This window comes from Panicum virgatum, chromosome 4N (assembly GCF_016808335.1).
Source record: "Panicum virgatum strain AP13 chromosome 4N, P.virgatum_v5, whole genome shotgun sequence".
Taxonomy (NCBI): Eukaryota; Viridiplantae; Streptophyta; class Magnoliopsida; order Poales; family Poaceae; genus Panicum; species Panicum virgatum.
Genome location: NC_053148.1, coordinates 41,755,525 through 41,775,406, shown reverse-complemented (window position 1 = coordinate 41,775,406; position 19,882 = coordinate 41,755,525). Strand labels below are relative to the sequence as shown.

The 19,882-nt window shown below is 48.4% G+C and overlaps 1 protein-coding gene across 1 annotated transcript; it reads right to left on the bottom strand.

The window, feature by feature from the left end:
* Nucleotides 1–7,407: 7,407 nt before the first annotated feature.
* LOC120671181 (galactan beta-1,4-galactosyltransferase GALS1-like) lies at nucleotides 7,408–10,070 on the bottom strand. The gene is made up of 2 exons (XM_039951461.1): nucleotides 8,784–10,070; nucleotides 7,408–8,232 (listed from the first exon to the last, which is right to left on the bottom strand). The coding sequence occupies exons 1-2, from the start codon at nucleotides 9,935–9,937 to the stop codon at nucleotides 7,887–7,889; spliced, it is 1,500 nt and encodes a 499-aa protein (XP_039807395.1). The 5' UTR covers nucleotides 9,938–10,070; the 3' UTR covers nucleotides 7,408–7,886.
* Nucleotides 10,071–19,882: the final 9,812 nt, after the last annotated feature.

The window sequence follows — 19,882 nt, the reverse complement described above, 5'->3', positions numbered from 1 at the left end:
GCTCGCGCGTCACGCACCCTGCAGCCAACCGCACCCTGGTTGCTCGAGGATGCTGAAGAGCGTCCGCGTCATGCCGCAGCAGCGCTGCTCGGCGCCGCCGCCGCTTCCGCGCCACGCTCCATGATGCCGCCACCGCCTCCGCGCCCATCCTGATCCCGCCGCTGGGCTGCGGCCGCACCGTCGCCGCTCGCCTGGGATCTCGCCTCCGGGCTGCGGCCGCGCCGCCGTCGCCGCCTGGGATCCCGCCGCCGGGCTACGTCCGCCGGGGATCCCGTCGCCGCCCGCCTAGGGTCCAGCCGAAACCTGGAGCGGCGGTTTTTTTTTGAAATATGGAGCGGCGGTTAGGTTTGCGTGGGGTGGGGGGTCGGGGGTGCGGTTGGGGGCGGTAACGGCCGTGCGGGGGGAGGTGGGCCGTGGGGCTGCGGGGTGGGAGCGGGTGGGTCAGGCCGGGGGTGGGCTGGTTTGGATGTGGCTGGGTGTAGAATGCACACACACATATATATATATACATATATATATACATATACATATATATACATATATATATATATACATATACATATATATATATATCTGTATATATATATATATATATATATATATATATATATATATATATATATGCTACGGTTGTTGTTCTAGAACGATCAATGATTTTTCCTATGGTTCACATCTTTCAAATTAGGTTATTGCACTCCTCCTATGGTTCACATCTTTCCACAGCATTTATTGCACCAACAATTTAATCAATTAGGTTATTTTCTAAAAGGATGATATATCCATAATCATGTTCGTCCATGGTACAAGGTCATACATTGACATGGGTTTGTAATTTTTGCAATTCAATGATTTTTGTCCGCATGTGAAGTGAATGATTTTGCGGTTTGCCTTAGGGCTTTTATGTTGTACATATGATTTTCTTTTAGCATATATGTTGTACATATCACTTTGCATGGTTGATCTTCTCTTTTTTCCCTTTTCGGTGTTGGCACAAATGTAGTCTAACTACTTAGCTAAGATATTATGATGCTATTTTATAACGGAATACATATTCACAACATCTGTTTCCAAAAAAGGTATATTATACTTAATCCATGAAGCATATAAAGTGTACCTTATTATCTTTCCAAATTTGCAGCACTTTTCCGCAACTAGTTAGCCTTGTATATACAATTGATTAAACATAGAAAGTTCCACTAAAGAGGAATTTATTCTTGATGCTTTATACTTGTTTATTTTTTGTATGAATTTCAGAAACTCATATGAAAGTTATCAGCTAGTCGAGCACCATTCTAAAGTTTCGGCAAAAGATAACCAAAGCTAACCGAACCACGAGGCCGCTTTGGAAGCTGCTCGGTAAAAACTTTACCACTTCGGCGTGTACCTATAGCAGCAGCAGCAGCACCAGCAAAGAAGAGATGGAGATTTTTCCACGCACGCGCTGTGTCAATCTGTCACGAACTTGGAATCCCACGGCGGGCCTCTTTTTTCCCTGCTTCAGCCAAGCAGGGGGCGAAGGTTAAGCAGCAGGGGATCTCCGGCGTGTCAGGCAGATGAGGCCGAAACTGGAAATGCGTATTGCGTACACTTGTAACCTGTCCCTCCTTTCACAGCCATCTATTATCACTCTATCCTCAGCCAGCAGCCATGATTCTCTCTCTCTCTCTCTCTCTCTCTCTCTCTCTCTCTCTCTCTCTCTCTCTCTCTCTCTCTCTGTCTTTTGTGCTGGATTTTTTTTCTTCTTCCATGGGCTGCTAGGGCCTAGTAGGCTTTCTGCTCAAGTTATCTCTGAATTTTCTTTTGGTTTCTTGCATTATTTTCGCCCATCTCTTTTCTGACCTGAGCCATGCCCTTGACGTCATGAGGATGGACAGCGATCATCTGCGTGCGTGGTTGGTTGTGTTGCGTCCTTGTTTGTAGTTGCATCGGCCGATTGGTCTGGAGTCTGGACTCCTTTGCGGCGCGTAGAATAAATAATTGGCGATCAAGTTCGGCATGGTTTCTTCCTTCCATGTTCGATGAAGCATCAGGAACTTCAGATTGTGGTGTTGGTTGTTGCAATAATCCTACTGATCGAGTCATGTACATGGCAACGTATCTAGTGCAAACCAAGGACCTCGTGCAAACCCGTGCAAACCTACTAAATAAAGTTTCAAAATATTCTGAAAAAAATCAAGAATGTGCTTCTCAGGTTACGTCATCAATATATAAAATTTCATGGTCAAATTCGTCTTACTCTAGAAGTTACAAAAAAGACAAATTTGAGATGCATTTGAACCATTATTGTTGTCAGAAAATTTGTCTTTTTTGTAACTTTTAGAGTAAGATGAATTTGACCATAAAATTTTGTATATAGATGAGGTAAGCTGAGAAGCACATTCATGATTTTTTTCAGAATTTTTTGAAACTTTTTTTAGTAGGTTTGCACGGGTTTGCACAAGATGCTTGGTTTGCACCGGATACGTTCCCCATGTACATATCCTAGTTTTAGCTAGCTCGTGTTTAGTGTGTCAAGGCACGTTTCAGTGCACGTTCTGGAGCCTGACGGCATGCAACGTTCAGCGGGGCGCGTCCGAGTCCTAGGAGCGACGTGCGGTGGTGCGATGGTCATGGGACGGCGTGGTCCAGTAGATGCGGACGCACCGCACGTTCCCGGCAATCTAGTGCCGGTTTTTGTTCTTTGTTTCCTTGAGTACTTGGCTAATACAACAAAAATGCTACCGCATTTTGCAGCATCAAAACACCAGAGTAAATGCAGCATCAAAACACCAGAGTCCTTGCGTGTTCTTGAGTGCTTCCGCCATAGTTCGCCGGAGATCGGAATCCCCCGCATCTCCAATATTGGTGCGATTGCATCAGTCCAACGATTTAATCTGTGGATGCTCTGTGAGGCCACTACTAATGTCTCATTTTCGCCAAGTGAGACACTGTAAGTAGGGAACATATCAAGTGCAAACCAATCTCTCCGTGCAAACCGTTTGCAAGAAGAGGTGCAAAATGTTTGCAAAAAGAGGTTAATTTGCACATGATATGTTCCCTGTAAGATAACTCTGCATCGGTACTTGAGTGAGATTCCAAATAGTACTTGGTGTCCTAAAAATTCTGCTAAATCAAACATCCGCACTGGTGCCATTCTGATCGGTGCCTCATTTTTTTATATACGAAGCCATAATTAGAAAATAAAAAGAGATAGAGCATTGGGGCAGCAAGGGAGATTGTTTATGCTGAATGAGCTAGAAATAAAAAAAACTTTGTTTTTTTTCTCCGTTTTCCTTTAAAAAAAGCTCACTGAATTAGAAAGCTTTATTTCTGCCGGGCATTACTTGGGGGAGATCGTTTGTGCAGAAGGAGACGACAAGGACCGTACCTGACCCTGTTCATCGACAGGCCTCCGCCGCGCCGCCCCGGCCGGAAGACGAAAGCGATGAGCCGTCAGGTCAGACTTCAGAGCGAGGCGAGGAAGCATCAGGATGCGCGTCCGGTCACCGGGGGCACTTGCCCGGCTGCCCCTCACTTCACCTCACCTGTTAACTCCCCCGGAAAGTAACGCGCACCCACCCGCCGGCCGGTCGGCCGGCTGGCCGGCGTCCACCTCCCTCCTCTCGGATTAGTCGTGACCGCAGGGTTAACCCCTCTGCTTTCCACTGGCCTTCGAGGCTCCGGAAAGGGACTAACAGCGACGCGGATGGGCCGTTGCTGGGCCGTCAATGTGTGGCACGGTGGAGTGGAGGCCCAACTAGAGTTTGCCGCAAGCCCAGTGCGGGATGTGGCCAGGACAGGAGTGACTGCGACGGCTGCGAGCGACGGCTCTGAAAAGGAGAGGTGATGAGCCCATAGGAATGGTGATGACTGATGAGAGAGACCTTTTTTTTCCTTTTCTTTTTCCAAGGATTTACACGTCCATTGTAATAACGGGGAAAAAAGTGGAGGGAAGAACAAGCGATTTTTTGAGGAGGAAGGCTCACGGCAGTGCCGGCCAATTACTCTGAACTTGCCACCTTGTCAGCGTCTCCACCAAGCTTCAGCCTTCAGCTTGTGCCACCAGCAGATCGGGGAAAAAAAAAACTCATCTCAGAGTCCAACTCTCCAAGAGGGTCAGACAGGAACGCGAAGAACTCCGCGACCCCTGCTTATCCCCCCAGAGCAGAGCAGTCGAGAAGCCTTCTCGCTGTCGCTGTGCTCCAGGTCGCCAAGGCAACGGCCGCAGCCGTGGAAGGAAGCGTTCACCCGGCACATCGCCCCCTGCCTGACAGGGACGCGCCGGCCGCTCGCCGTCGCCTTGCCTATGTGTGCATCGGGCTACTAATGACGAGTCTTGATGGCTCTGAAAATAGCTCGATAAAAATGGATGCCATTGGCAGGGATTATCACCGGCATCGCGTGATTGCGTCATACCTGACTGTTCTTTTTTGTTGCTTTCTGAAATGTTCAAGTTGAATTGCGATAAGATGCGTTGAATGCATCCCTTTGGATAGTGATAGTCCAAACTGCATCTACAAGAAACCTCCTTAGCGACCAAGGCCTTGTTTAGGCCATGTTTAGTGCATGAAATTTTTTGGATTTGGGTACTGTAGCATTTTCGTTGTTATTTGACAATTAATGTCCAATCATAAACTAATTAGGCTTAAAAGATTCGTCTCGTCATTTACAGTTGAATTGTGTAACATGCATGTGTTTGTAGATTCGATGTGACGGGTACTGTAAGAAAATTTTTGGAAACTAAACAGGGCCTTAGTTTTTAGAAAATTTTACACAGTACCCGTCACATCGAATCTTCGGACATATGCATGGAGCTTTAAATGCAGTTGAAAAATAACTAATTACACAGTCTAACTGATTAGCATGAGCTGAATCTTTTAAGTCTAATTAGTCCATAATTGAATATTATTTGTCAAGTAACAACGAAATGTGCTACAGTTCCAATCTTTTTCATCAACTAAATACACCCCAAGTATCGTATCTACAAATGTGTCTGAACTCGTCTGCTTTACCAGAGCTCTTAGAGTAAAGCTAAGGCCCTGTTAGTTCCCAAAAAATTTGCACAGTACCTGTCACATCGAATTTTTGAACACATGCATGAAGCATTAAATGCAGTTGAAAAAATAACTAATTACAAAGTCTAACTGATTAGCACGAGCTGAATCTTTTAAGTCTAATTAGTCCATAATTGAATATTATTTATTAAGTAACAACGAAATGTGCTACAGTATCAAAACCAAACTTTCTCACCAACTAAACACACCGTAAGATTGATCTTTACAACCTTTTCTTTTATTACTCCGTATGAGGACTATAATAACCTTAGATGGTGTCAGTGTGTCACCTGAGCCGTTTTGCTGAAACCGGAAGGGATGGCTTTTCACCAACCTGCGGCAGCGCCCTAGAAAGGGGAAAGGTACCAGGACTCCAAGGAGGCTGAAAGACTGAACTGCAGAGGCTGACACGCCCATAGGCCATCATCGCTATATAGGAGTAAGTACTCGTACTTGATAGTCATTCCCAAAAAGGAGGAAACAAACATGCATGTGCAACGGCATGATCACCCTGAGTTGGCTGCCCTTGCATCGTTATGTTCAGTGCAAACGTTCATGAATCTCCAGGACGTCCTCGGAGTAGAATACCTTATCCCAGAGGCCGGATCTAGCGGAAGCAACTATGGATTCCGCATGATCCTGTGTGGTGTGCATTATTGGCACTGCGATGACTTTCCCAATTCGTAGAGTCAGTACGTTGCAATCCATGTATCAACTCCGAAACCAAATTGTTCAGGCCGAGACAGAATTACAGTTTGATACTAGCAGTGTAGAGTATTTACAAAGACAGAACTAAAGTCCGTTTGCAAGGAAAATGGATTCTGTTACTCCTGTCCTGTTTGGACAGAGAGAATCTCTCGTGGGACGAGGGGGCCAAAGAAGAAGAAGTGATTTGAACTCAAATGTCTGCCACTGTAACACCATGCCATGGCCTTTGTGTAGCTCCGGGACCTGAAACCCCGCAAGTTCTTTTTTTTTTTGATGGAAAACCCCGCAAGTTCTGACCTGACTGTCTGAAGTCTGAGCCACTTGTGGCCACTCTTTGCAAGCGTGTAGTTCGTTTTCTGGAAGTTTCCCGTGCACCACAATTTGTGGTCCACAACTCCAAAGATGCGGCTTCCGGCCACGGGGGTCACAAGCGGCCTGTGCTGCGGCTGCGCGTACGGTCCTTGTCGCTCCTTTCCGCGAGCGGAGAAACAAAGGCCAAACAGGGCCAAACTCTTTTCCTCTGCTGAAAAGCCTGGAACCGAATCCATTCCTCTGCTGCACCGTGGTGGTCATCGCGCTTTAATCCTCCCTTTTGTGGATTATACAATTAATGATAATTTTGCACAACTATACATAGTATACTATGCTCGGGCATAGAAGAATCTCTTGGTACAGTTTTTTTTTTTTGAAAAGCTCTCTTTGTACAGAAGTCAGAAGAGGCTTTTGGTCTCCAGTCCAGGCCTGATGCTGCTGTAGTACAAAACAAGGGCATTGTTTGGATGTTTGCATTAGGAAAAGCTGAGCTGGGGCTCGTATTCATCTGTGCCCACCTGGGCTGGCTACCCTTGGACCAGGAAAATTTTCACCTCTATATTTGGCACCATGCTGCAGAGTTGCAGAGCTACAGGAGTGGAGAACCGCTTGCTTCAAATTCTGCCTTGTCAACCAAGCACTACTGTGCATAAATCCAAAATGTGAAACCACAGCAGGATGCACTGGGCTGTTCTGCAAGATAAAAGAAAAACTTGGCGTGCCAGATAACCTGGGGTTTGCCGAAGCCATAAACCTCCTTTTTTTCTCCAACAAATAGGAGCATCCACTTCTGCATCATCAAATGACGAGACAGTTCTAAAACAACTTTCAACCTTCCTTCCATCACAGTGAATTAAAACTGAATAACGAAGGGGGGGGGGGGGGGGATTCAGCAAGTTGGAGCAGAAGAAAATCTGAGTGATTGACAGGACATAAAACTAGTACTGATAATCCGCCCTTAAGAAGTCAATGCGGACATTGAACCGTTGTGATACATACAATGGTTGAGTTGATCTCAAGACCCTTGCGAGTCACACTTAACATCCCAACAAATCTGGCATGGGCCATTTGGCCTACCAGGCAATGAGCAGGGAATGCCATGACAAAGAAGGCAGCAGCAGCTGGAGACAACTCCAGCATGCCACGGCCTTATGCAAACGGGCCAGCCACGCCAACCTTCCCCAATCATATGTCACTACAATCCATGCCAATGCCACCACGCCCATCCTCCGGTCCCTACTTTTCTCTGCCTACCTACCTAGCTGCAGGACTTTATGGCCCCAAGAATTTCAAAAATCACCTTCTAGGTTTCTACAGATTATTCCAGAATGTGGCAAAAAAAAAACAGCCGATGTCCAATGAAATGAGCAGTTTGAAATAATCTGCATTATTGTTGCATCACAATTATGAATGATCAGAAGAGTTGCAACTCTCTCTTTCTGTTTTAGAAATACTACACAGGCAAAGGTTAATTTCTCAATGATTTTTCCCCCTCACATTGGGTCAGAACCTCGAGAAGAGAATACAATGTACTAACATATCACATAGTATGATTGAGCAATGAAACAATGGAATTTACACGGACCGCATATCTGTTTACAAAGACCTCACCTTTGCCACAAACCAGAGTATCAGAGTCATTACTGGTACACAATCTGCCATTTTCTTGAGGTTGCAGCTTCGCTTTCGTTGCATCTCTGTCAGCTCAGATAGCCCCAAATCATAGGTTATCGTCTGCATCATAACATCCGGAAGACAGAGATGCCACCACACCTCATGAATGGCTGAAAGCACATATCCTGTACATCAGCTCTTTCATCTCTGTGGTCACTGTCATAGCCGCACATCGCCAATGGTCTTCCTCTCGAATTCACGCACAGCATCAGCAATGCGCTTCATGCTGTCGTCGTAGTACCAGGGCGTCTTCTCGGACCATGTCAGGCAACCCTTGGGTGGAATGGGCACAAACTCGCGGCAAACCTCACCGAGGACATTGATGGAGTTGTGGTAGTGGTAATATCGGATGAGGTGCTCCGTCTTGTGCGTGGTGTTGCCGATAACATTCTCAGACATGTGCACGCCTGTGGCATATGCGTTCTTGGCCTGAATCGCATACTTCCTGTCTCTCCTCACGCCGGTGATCGAGTTCCGGAAAACCAGCTTCTCAAATCCCCACTGGCTGCAGAAGTTTCCAGTAAGAAGAATCATATTGTCAGAAGTAACAGAAGTGATGCAACTAATAAGACTGCAAGAAGGACAAGTCACTCTGAAATTTGTTATGAGAGAAAAGTAATGCTGGCTGGTTAGTGGCTGGTGCTGATTTGGTACGAGAGAAAAACATTACTGCCTGGTTGGCTGACAAGCCAAGCGAATAGAGTGAATGTAGGCTGCTGCAGTTAAAGATGCAGCTAGAATACTGAATTGGTGGCTCAGAACTCTGAAATTTGACTGACTTGTTTATTCTCTGGACGACTAGAAACATAAACTGGACAGGGAAAATGAAGCTGCATTGCACAAATCGGCCTCTGAATTGCTTCTATGAGGTTGGCATTGCAAGATTGCAGCAACTTTCAGAAACCATGTAGAAGGAAACTCACAACCAATTGGGCCCTTTTAGTCAATCCGAGTGAAAAAAGAAGCTACATTGCAATTCCACATTTGAATTCGACAAACTCCGGTTCAAATCATCATAACAGTATGCAAAATTTGGGGAAAGAAAGAATCACCTACTTGGAATAGTCGGCATCCGGATTGTCGACGCACAACCTGCTCGACATCGGGTTCTGCTCGATGGTGAACTGCGTGTACGGTTCGAGCTCGGCGAGGACGTCCTCGAGCTTACGCCCGTCAGGCAGGAAGATGTACTCGTCGACGTCGAAGAAGAAGGTCCACTTGGCCGCGTGCCGGTACCGGTGCAGGCAGTCGTTGACGACGAGGAACTGGTTGTAGTACCAGCCGTCGTACTCGGCCTGCGCGCGCACGTCCTGCAGCGTGGCCCTGCCAGCGCGCACCCAGGGCTCGAGCGCGACGCGCACGGCGGGGCCGGCCCCGCCGGCGTCGTGGAAGACGAAGTGGGAGCGGTCCCCGAAGAAGCGCGCGTGGTACGCCATCCACTCCCGCACCCGCGCCGCGCTGAGGTCGCCGTAGAGCGAGGAGCCGCAGTAGAGGTAGTCGTACCTGGGCCGGAACGCGGCCGCGGCGTCGTAGGCGCCCGGGGCCTCCTCGAGCGCGACGATCCGCTCGCGCGGGGAGTCCCGGGAGCGTGAGGGCCCGTGGTGCGCGTAGAGGACGAGGCGGCCGCCGGCGTTGTCGGCGTTGGGCTCGCGCGGGAACGTGCAGTTGACGACGACGACCGTGTAGACGCGGCCGTAGCCCCAGTCCGGGAGCATGTGGTACGCCCTGGCGGCGCGCATCGACTCCGGCGGCGAGGAGGAGGCGTTGGGGCGGGGGTTGTTGGGCTCCCACTCGCAGCGGAACCAGGGCTTGCCGTAGACGTGCGCGGGCTTGGACGCCAGCCCGACGACCGCGAACGTGTAGGGGCCGCCGCGGTACGCGCCCATCTGCACGAACAGCGCCGCCGCGCTGCCCACGGCGCGGAACTCCCGCACCTCGGGCCCCGGCGGCGGCGAGGAAGAAGCGGTGGAGTTGGCGGAGGAGGAAGATTCGGACTTTTTGGCGTGGACGGCGAGCGCGCGAGGGGGGGCGCCGGCGGCCGCCTGCGCGCACAAGTCGGCGGGGAACGGGGAGCGGTAGGGCCGGAGCTGCCAGGCGGCGGCGAGGAGCGTGAGCGCGGTGAGCGCGGCGAGGAATGGCTTGATGTCGAAGCAGAGCAGCGCGCCCGGCGCAATGCCGCCTGCGCCCCCGCCGGCGGCGTCCTTGCGCATCGCCGCCGCCGCGCGCCTGGCTGGCTGGGAGCCGCGAGTGGGAGTGGTAGTGTGACTGTGAGAAGGAGGGAGGCAGCGGCGAGCGGCGAGCGGCGGTGGGTTACGCGAGGTGGTTCCCCCACCCCATTGGTGGGTGGCGGTCCTGGCGGATTAATTAGCCGCGGCTTTTGGCTTCTCTCTCGCTCGCCGAAGAGGTTGCGGGCCCAGCCGAGGCCGAGGCCGAGGCCGAGGCCGAGGCGGCGAGGCGCGCGCCGTCTCGGGCCGGCCGCCGCCGTGCCCCGGGGTTGGTCCGGTCGCGGAATGTCTTCTCGCCGCGGGAGCGCGCGCGCGTGTTCACACACCGACACACGGGTACACCGCGCGCGCGCCCGGAACAGGCACGGCGTGATACCCCCGCCGCCTCCACTCGTTTCTGGAACCAGAAGCGACCCGACTACAGCCAACGGGTGCGGAGCCATGCACGCCAAATAAGGAAAAAAATCAAAAATTTCTTTAAAAAAATAAAAAATTGCAAGCTGCCGAACATGATCCAGCTCGGGATGAGCTGAGTGAGCATCTACAAATGGTCCTTGCCCGACCGAGCCCAAGCAGTGCCCCGTGTTTAAGCAGGCAGCCTGTGTTTGGTCGGGCTCGAGGTGCGTTGGGCTTTGTATGCGTGCGGCCCGGCGCCTCCGCTCGCAGATCCTGAAGTTCAGAAATTGCCCTGGCCCGCTGACCATTACAAGTAACTACTCCCTTTGTCCTTAAATAATTGTTATTTTTGTTTTCCGAGAAATAATTTTTATTAATTTTATATAAAAAATATTAACATTTATGATACATAATTAATATCATTAGATAGATTTTTTGATCTAGTTTTTAATAAATTTATTTGAAGATACAAATATTGCACGTTTTTTCTACAAATCGAATCAAATTTGTGACACGCACACTGACGACGACACTTAAAAAGAGACAGAGGGAATATTACATAACGCGCGCCATCGCGCGCAAATCTGCACGGAGCATATAAATTTCATGATATAAATAAGTTTAAGAAAGTTACGTTTTGCTGGGTATTAGTAACTCATTTGCTGCTGTGCTGGTGCAGTAACATAGAAGGTTCGGGTTATTAGCGTTCATGTCGCAGGACTGGGAGAACTAATTGTCTGCGCTTATGCTCTAAAAGGACAGATGCTTATTGGTAGTCAGAAATGAGAAGAAGGGATGCATCATAATCGCTAATGACTCGTTAAACAACGGAAGAGGTTCCCACATTAATATTTGGGAAATCAGTGCTTGGTACACAGTTTAGATCTCCATGATATCCAGCCAAAGAGCTGGAGGAGAATAGACCGTTTACAAATTAACGAGACTTTACATTTAAGAGCTGAACACGCTGATTTATGTAGAAACACACAGGCCAGGCCGCTTGAGAATGAATCGACAGCGAAGGCAGAGGAAAAATACCAAGCAGGGACCACAGCTAAGACGGCCAACCGTCCCCGGACCTTCCGCCCGCGCCCGGAGGCAGCACGGCAGCGACCCGAACCGGCCATGGACGCCGTCTCCGCCGGCCATGGACACCGTCTCCGCCGCACCGGCCATGGAAGCCACCGCAGGAGGGAGGAGGGAGGCTATGGACCTGCATCGCCGAGGGACGGGGGGGGGCGCCGGCCATGGATATCTGCGCTGCGCTCGAGGTCCGCTCCGTCCAGATCCAGAGGCCGCCGCCGGAGCTCGGGGAGACCGGGGAGACGCCACCGCCCTCGCCTGCCGGGCCGGGGATGGCCGCTGCGCCCCACCCTGCTCGCCCACCGTAGCTCCGCTCGGAGGCGAGCGTCTGCGGCGGTGGCGCACGCGGCGTCTGGCGTCCGAGCGCGGCGTCCGGGAGCGGCGAGCGTGGCGTCCGAGTGCGGTGTCTTCGAGCGGCGAGGGAGGAGGGAGGGGCGTCGGCGAGGCGAGGGAGGAGGGAGGAGCTCGAGGCGGCGGCGGAGCTCGACGCCGCCATGGGAGCCGCCCCCGAGCCGCACGAGCAGGGGAAGGGGATGGAGGGACCAGGGAGCTCGATTCGCTGCCGTCCGCGCCCGATCCGCAGAGCCCGAGGCCGGAGGAGGCGCCGGAGGGGCGCGGGGAGGGAGGCGCAAACCCGGAGGAGGTGGAGGAGGGAGGGAGGCGGCCATGCGCGCGCTCGCCGGGCACCGCTCGACCGGCACGGCCAGGGAGTAGGGAGGCCGTCCTGCGCCTGAATCCAGCCGGCAGTGCCTAGATCCGCCTCGTTGATGGGTGGAGGAGAGAGCCGACCGCCGCATGCCACGACAGCAAGCCTCCTCCGCTGCCGGCCAGTGCGAGCAGGAGCTCCAGGGCGAGCTCGCTGGAGGACGAAGGAGGTAGAAATGTACGCTCACGGGGGCATAGTGCGGTGGAAAGGCTGCAGCGATACAGGATGGGAACGGGCGACTTCGTGGCGCGAGAGGAGGCGGACCTGAGGGTGGGCACAGTATGGTGTGAACCGAAGACTAACGTGCACGACGGGGAGAAGACCGGAGTTGACGAGACGACCTGTATTTGGAGCGCTGGATCGGCATCGAACAGGCGAAACAAATAGGGCGACGTGGATACGCTGGCTGGGCGCATAGCGCCAGCCCTTTTATATCTAGAAACTAGAAATTTCTGATTACATTGTTGAAAGTGAGTCTCCGTGGATGAACTCTACGGAGAAAATGAGTTGGGAGGAGAGTGTACGGAGTTGGTATTTTCGACTCATAACATCTTCAAGTTGCCAACTAAACCAGTTCTGTTGGTAAAAATATTTGTGATTGAACTTTCCACCTAGATCCGAGTGGATGTGTGATTCTATTTTTTAAAATTTATTTAAGAATTTGACCGCGGCGGTATTAGGCGACATGCCTTTGGATATACTAAAATTAGAAACTTTGATCAAACATTTTTTTCTTAAAAAATTTGTCCATACTTAAAAATCTCAAATAGTAATAAAGTGTATTTCATAACAAATCTACTAATTTATAAACATTAAATATCTATAAAGATTCTACAGAAGAAAAAAAGTTTGGTCAAAGTTGGCACGCTAAGCAATGAGTGCCAAGTATTTTGAAACGAAGGTTACTATTTGCTCAGTCTTTTGGAGATGCTTGTAGATGAGGGTTGCATGCATTTATTCATTGCAGGGGCGAAGCTACACTGTAGGTAGTGGATGCCGATGCACCCATGGAAATAAGCAAAATTGGTGATTATGTTCAATTTTTCACCATATATGCATCCCCCACAGCTCAACTCCATGCACCCACAAGGCGAGTGCATCCCCCTTCGATTTGCTCTAGCTTCGCCACTGATTCATAGGGTGTAAATGTGTGATGTATGTCTGTGTATGTGATTGTCTGCTCCTGTACTATATTTTACAAGAAAATAATTAAAGTTTATTAAGCTTGGCTGCTTCGCTTTATCGCTTAACATCACTATGTTAACTCCTCAAATATGCCCTAACTTGGAACTCCCTTGTGACTTCGTTCGTCTCCCTGCTGCTCCAGCTCCACGACTGTAGAGTCCTAGCAATAATGCTATTGCGCGAAGCCGGGGGAGTCACATTTTCCCGCTCCACCGGCTCCCCCCTCACCGGCGCAGTTGGCAGTAGCACCTCGGAGTTCGTTTAAGCTCAGCTACAATGTTGAATAGTCACGCACAGTGCCGGTTATTGTAGCGCATAGCTGAAGCCTCTCCGGAGGATCAGTCCCAAAGGCACCCTGTATTCACCAACGAAACATGAGTTAAACGACTTCCAGATCAAAAACGACTGATCCAATTGGGTTGAACCCATTCCAATTCAATTGGACCCTTTTCAACCAAACACATGCAAATATCGAGTACTCGATCTGCTCTCGCAAAGGGCACAGCGCAGGACAGCCGTGGAAAACTAAAATAAAGCCCCTCGATGTGCCCCTCCACTACAGGAGCTAGTTAGACCTTCTTGCACCTGGAGTTGGAGGGCAGGAGACTCCAAAGTACCCAATGACCTAAAGCTGCTGCTGGCGGTAGTGATGTGTACTCTTTTGTGATCATATCAATTAACGGCCATTAACCAACGTTACACAGTACCTAGGACAAAGCAGCAAAAGTGTGATCAGCAGCAACAAATCATAGGCCATTTTGGCGGAGTTTTGTACTTCCATTATTTTTCAAGAGAAACGTCATACCAAACCATGAAGCTGCGAGCTGCTAATTTTTATTATCAGTGATCCACAGCTGCAGAGTACGGGCAGGCTTTAGTGCCGCGCGCTTAACTCCGGATCAACTCACTTTAACTGCACAGCCAACGCGTTCGTAGACAGCAAGAGGATTGGTAACAGGTTAGGTGATGAGCTCGTGTCAATGGCCACGGACAAGATGCAGGGAGCGATGGGTTGGATGGACATGAACATGGACAGGATAATATATAGCTCCTCGGAGTCGCCTCTAATAAGCAGTACGGATCTTGATAAGAGGCTGCTGTTAGGATAAGGATAGGAACAGTGGCGGATTCAGAAATAAATCAAGGGGGCTGAGTTTTCCTCCCTCCTCCCCTTCTTCCTCCCCTTCTTTCTCATTCTTTCTCTAAAAAATAAATGGAGGCTCAAGAGGGGCTCCATTATTTGCGGGGAGGGGGGGTCTAGTGGGGCTAGATCCCCCCTAGATCCACCGGTAGCTCCGCCCCTGGATAGGAAGATCAACTACTTTCTCTGCACCGACATGCATATATTTTTTTCCCAGTTGAACATGGTAAATTTCTAATTATTATAACTAGCCCGGCCTATCTAATAGGATTGATACCAAAATACCACCAAAACTGATTCAAGAAAGCACGGCCTTGAAAGTTTGAAACGTGCAGCTGAAAAAATATAGTTCTAGAAATCTAATATCTTTAGTGTTTGCTTTCATAATTGAGATAGAAGAGTTAAAGCACAAGCCTGCCATGCCCCCCCCCCACCCCCACCCCCACCCCTCCCCCCGCCACCGCCACCGCGCCGCCCGCCGGCGGGGAGACCAAAATCAACCACTACAACCCAGGCAGGCCGACGCCCGCCACCAGGAGGACAACATTACTTGGAAGTTCACACCCTCTGGGGAATATACTGCGGCATCGGCCTACAGAGCGCAATTTCTAGGATGCATTAAGGCGCCAAGCATCGGCTCAATATGGAAGACCTGGGCACCACCGAAATGCAAATTTTTCACCTGGCTCATTACGCAAGATTGCGTCTGGACCCCCAGGCAAGCCCGGTGCATGACCTATTATTTTAAATTATGACTCACTATATATATATATATATTACTTGTGCATTACGTTTTAAAAATTATTTGGAACCCTAGTTGCATGATCCCTAGGTTTTCTTGAGTTTATACTAGTGTGTATAGGTCGATAGCGATGCCATGCTTAATAGGTCTCGGTAGAAGCCGGGTGATTTCTTGTCACTCGCGAGATATAGGATATTATAGAAGTCGAGTAATTGCCGGTTACTCATGGGACATGTAATCGCCTTTATACTTCAGTATTTGAGATATGGAATGCAATGTGGAAATGATGGAAACATGAGACCGGACGGGAAATAATGAGGATATGTAGGTATGGCAGCAGAATAGGGTTCCTGGTTGTCTTAGACCCGTCTGTGTCGATTAAGGACCGGTCGTTGTCGGCAGTGATGATTAGGGATTGAACTGTACTAACCACATGCCGGGAGTAGGAGGTAGTCGAAACCGGTAAGTCTAGTACTGCCTCACATCGAAAGTACAGGAACCCGCACACAACTCCTAGGGTAGTCGAGTGGCCGCGGAGAAGTGGGTTGCATGTTTACTTTTGGTGGTCTCTCGTAGGGCTCGGCTGACTATATGTCGTTGGGCTGGTTCCTGTAGTTCGAGGCGGGGAGGGGAATGGTTGGTGCGTGTAGTCCGACGGGGTTTCTGCGTGCCGTGTTGGTTAGGTCTACCTTGCAAGGTTAAATCGGATCGATTCGCCGTGTCTCGCGGATATGAGGGCCTTGATCTCTTTGTCGCCTTGTAGTAATGATATATGGAACATGTATTATATATGATGATGCTTACTTTGAATTGTTAATTGATGCTCTACCATATTTGCTCTAGATAGGCAAATACTAGTTAATGGTTAAGCTATATAAAATCTTGAGATAAAATACCGAAAATAAAGATCCACTGTTAGTCGCTTTTTGGCAACACAAACTCACCAGCCAAAAGCCTTGCATGTCTAGATATGTGGGCTAATTATACCCATAGTCGGGTAAGTTTTGCTGAGTATTAGTTGCTCAGGGTTTGTTGTTTATCCTGTTTCAGGTATAGGAGCTAATCCGGATTCACATCGGTGGGCTCGATGTGACGTCATCACGTCTTCGTAGTTATTGTTGTATTTTATTTTATTTTATTTGGTTTCTAAAGAAAATTATTGTGGTGTGGAAAACCACAGCCGGATGGCGTAATGCACCCGCCTAAGCCCAGAGGGTGAGTACTCGAGGGTTAGCTAGGGATAGTTCGATCTTGGTGGAGGAACACGATGAACACAGCAGGTTTAGAGTGGTTCGGGCCGCCGGAGCGTAATACCATACGTCCACTGTGTGTGTATTGCTTGTGCTCTCAAGAGGTTGAGAGTCTTGGTGTGTCTAGTCTCAGTCCAGCGTGAGTCCGGGAGAGCTTGTAGTGTGCAACGAGCGCCTCCCTTTTACTTCTCAAGGGAGACGCGTACATGACCGTTGGGTCCCCGACAGGTGGGCCCAATCAATGTAGTATAAAATAACATATTGTTCATACATTATGGCGTTGCAGGCGAAGGAGATCTCATTCCTGGATTTCCTTACTCTGCTCCTGGGAATCCTCCCTCCAGCATACTCATGCCCTGTCTTGTCGAAACGACACCAGGGTGTAGCTTGTGGCGTTGCCTGCAGCGTAGCTGAACGGGCCATGTAGCTTGCGGCGTAGGCGGTATGATGGAGAAGTGTCGTGCCGTCGTATCCATTTAATGCAGCAGACGAGCTCTGCACGGATGCGGCGCATGCGGCTGCACTGTGTACCTCGGTAATATGCGGTCTACAATGAGGCCTGACAAAGGCTGTCCCGCGTGCCGCGGCGGCAGAGCACGCCTCAACCACCCGCATTGAATGCAGTGGGTGGGCGCGTCTTCCAGCGGAAGACCCGCGCCCGCGCCCGCGTCTGCGGGACACGTGGCGCCTCCGGACCCCCTGGCGGTATGTTGATTCTACGCGCGTGGGAGGTCCGGATAGACGCGGAAGGTCCCGGACCCCTATGGGGGGTCCGAGCCCTCGGCTGTTGGCTCGGAGCTTCCCCTCCTCTGGGAGACGTGGTGTCTCCGGACCCGTCCCAGAGCGGGGAGTGGGTCCGGGGCCATTGGCCCGGTGAGGTGAGAGGCTGACTCGTGGGGCCCGGCTGCTCTGCCCCTTATGGCGTAGTTACGGACGACTACGCGAGTCCTGCCTTACTGCAGTAGGAGTGGGTATCCCTGCTATAGGGTACCGACAAATTTTTTTTCCACAAGTTAGACTCTCTTCCGCTGCTATCATTTATTAGGTGAACTTTAGTTTGAAAAGTCATTTTTGTAAATACTTTAATATTATTTACTATTTTTGTAAGATTATATCATGCTGGTATCGTATGCGCTCGCCGTCGTGCGAGACTACCGGTGTGTTTCGATCGGCCTGTGGGTTGGAAACAGGCTGTCAGGTTATATTTAATTAAGCTAATGCGTCTAATGTGTTCAAATGATGGTGGTTACGCTTAATTAAGCGTTTTAACTTGGCGGTTCTGTCACAGCTGGTATCAGAGCTGAAATGCACCAGGGGATACCAGTATGTTTATTTTTCTTGTTTTCAAAACTAAAAAAGAGTTTCAGAAAAAAAATACGTTTATTCGCGTTTAAGGGATTAGGAAAAGTTACTTCGTAACCCCTATGTAGAATAGGTTATGTCAGGTGGCTATAAATAGAATATTAACTAACTCGTAGCCAGTTATTAGTGTTGTATATATATATATATATATATATATATATATATATATATATATATATATATATATATATATATATATATATTGTGATTTTTCTACAGGTACACCAACCTCGCTTACGTAGGGTAAATTCATAGCAAATTGCTAGTATATATATACAGGGAGAGTATGTATGTATGCCACCGAATAACTCCGTATCTTGCCATAGTCGTTTTGGCAAGAATTTCTTTTGTTAAGGTACGTATAGGTCATGCATACATTATGTCATTTATTAAAATTCATCTTATGGGCCTAAATCAGTAGCGTTTGTAATTAAATATGTGCCAGTTCCTCTCCCTAGAGTGGATCTTGCTATGTTGGATTTTCAAGTTGTGTTGCTGTTCTCATAGTGTTAATCATATCGACAACTCTATTTACAAGAAAGATTTAGAAAAATGTGATAAAGAGTTTGCTAGTAAACCTTCGTAATTTTTCATGACATATTTCTCAAATTACTCTCAATTTAGTAGAATTTGTGAAATTTCATATTGTACATGGGCAGTAAAATCCATTTTTAATCTTCTTAAGTATGAAATTTAAGCAAACTCACGATTGCAAAGTGTTGTCAAGAATTGAGGGTTTTTAGATTGTGAAATTTGAATTTTTGAATACTACAGTATCAAAAAGTTAGACAGATTAAGTACTCTATACATATTACATATGGTTTGGCCTATTTTGAACATGAAAATAATGAAAGAAAAACCATCAGCAGCGGTATACCTCACTGATATCTTTCCAAAACAGACTTTCCATGCCATACATAAATTTTTCGTGCCAGGTTAGTTTGCAGTTTAGGAGAAATAAATAAAATCATGAATTATTTAGAGTATTTCAATTTATGAAAAATCTAGTCATGCACAACTCACTTTCGATAGTTTTGGCCTTAATGTGGTTAGGGGATCATGAAAACCAATGCGCCCATTTGCACAAAACCTATCTATTTGTTCGACCAATTTACGTTCAAAACCATGAATCCGGTAGTGTTGTGAATGTTTCTCATTCTTGGGGATAAACTCTTCGAATCGACATTTTCCCCAAGATTTAAGATAAGCATATTATCCTTAGATGAAACCCTTAGTTATTCTTTCATCTACGTATATATGTATATACCCTTCCCTACCATGGTCAATGATAAGTCGAGATCGTATATCCTCGTCTCCAGGTCATTCCTTCCAATACTCGGGAATAATTCATCCCGGCTGTCCATGATGACTGAAAGCTTTCTGTTATTCTTCTACTATTAATATTCGTTATTCTAATTGTCTTAATTCCTATACCTACCATGGGTTCGCTTGCATTCTTGCTCAAATAAATATAAATAAATTCAGAACTTGATCATATACATTATAGTCATCCTGCATGAATAAGATCACACGTTGGTTGCTAGGTAAATGAACTATTGCATCGCATCGTATTGCGTTGTGGGGCCATGCAAGGTTAGGGAAAACTTGGTGGTAGTTTGACTGACCATATAGATTCATGCCTTTGAACATGTTTTATGGCTGCTTTTTGCCTCTTCAGACTTTCTATATTCAATCGTGTTGTTCGAATTTCTATTATTGGTTCTTATATGGTGGAGATTTGTCACACGACCTATAGCACCGCGACGGGACCTAGGGCCTCGCGTGTGCGGGCGCCACGCGATTGTGCTACTGGGAGCACGCTGGTGCTTAAGTGCGTACGGATAAAACTACATCGATGACTCTTTGGAGCAATAATTGGAACCGTTTTTCCTTTATATTTGTTTTTAAGGGGGTAGGCCCTTTGGAAGTAACAATGCGGATGGGTTGTTTATAAATAAATTTCTGGGGATCATAATCTACTAATCTGCATAACAACATGTACATTTTGCATCATGCAACTTATTTAATAGATAAAGTTGAGCAAGAATGTTCTTGAGCACAAACT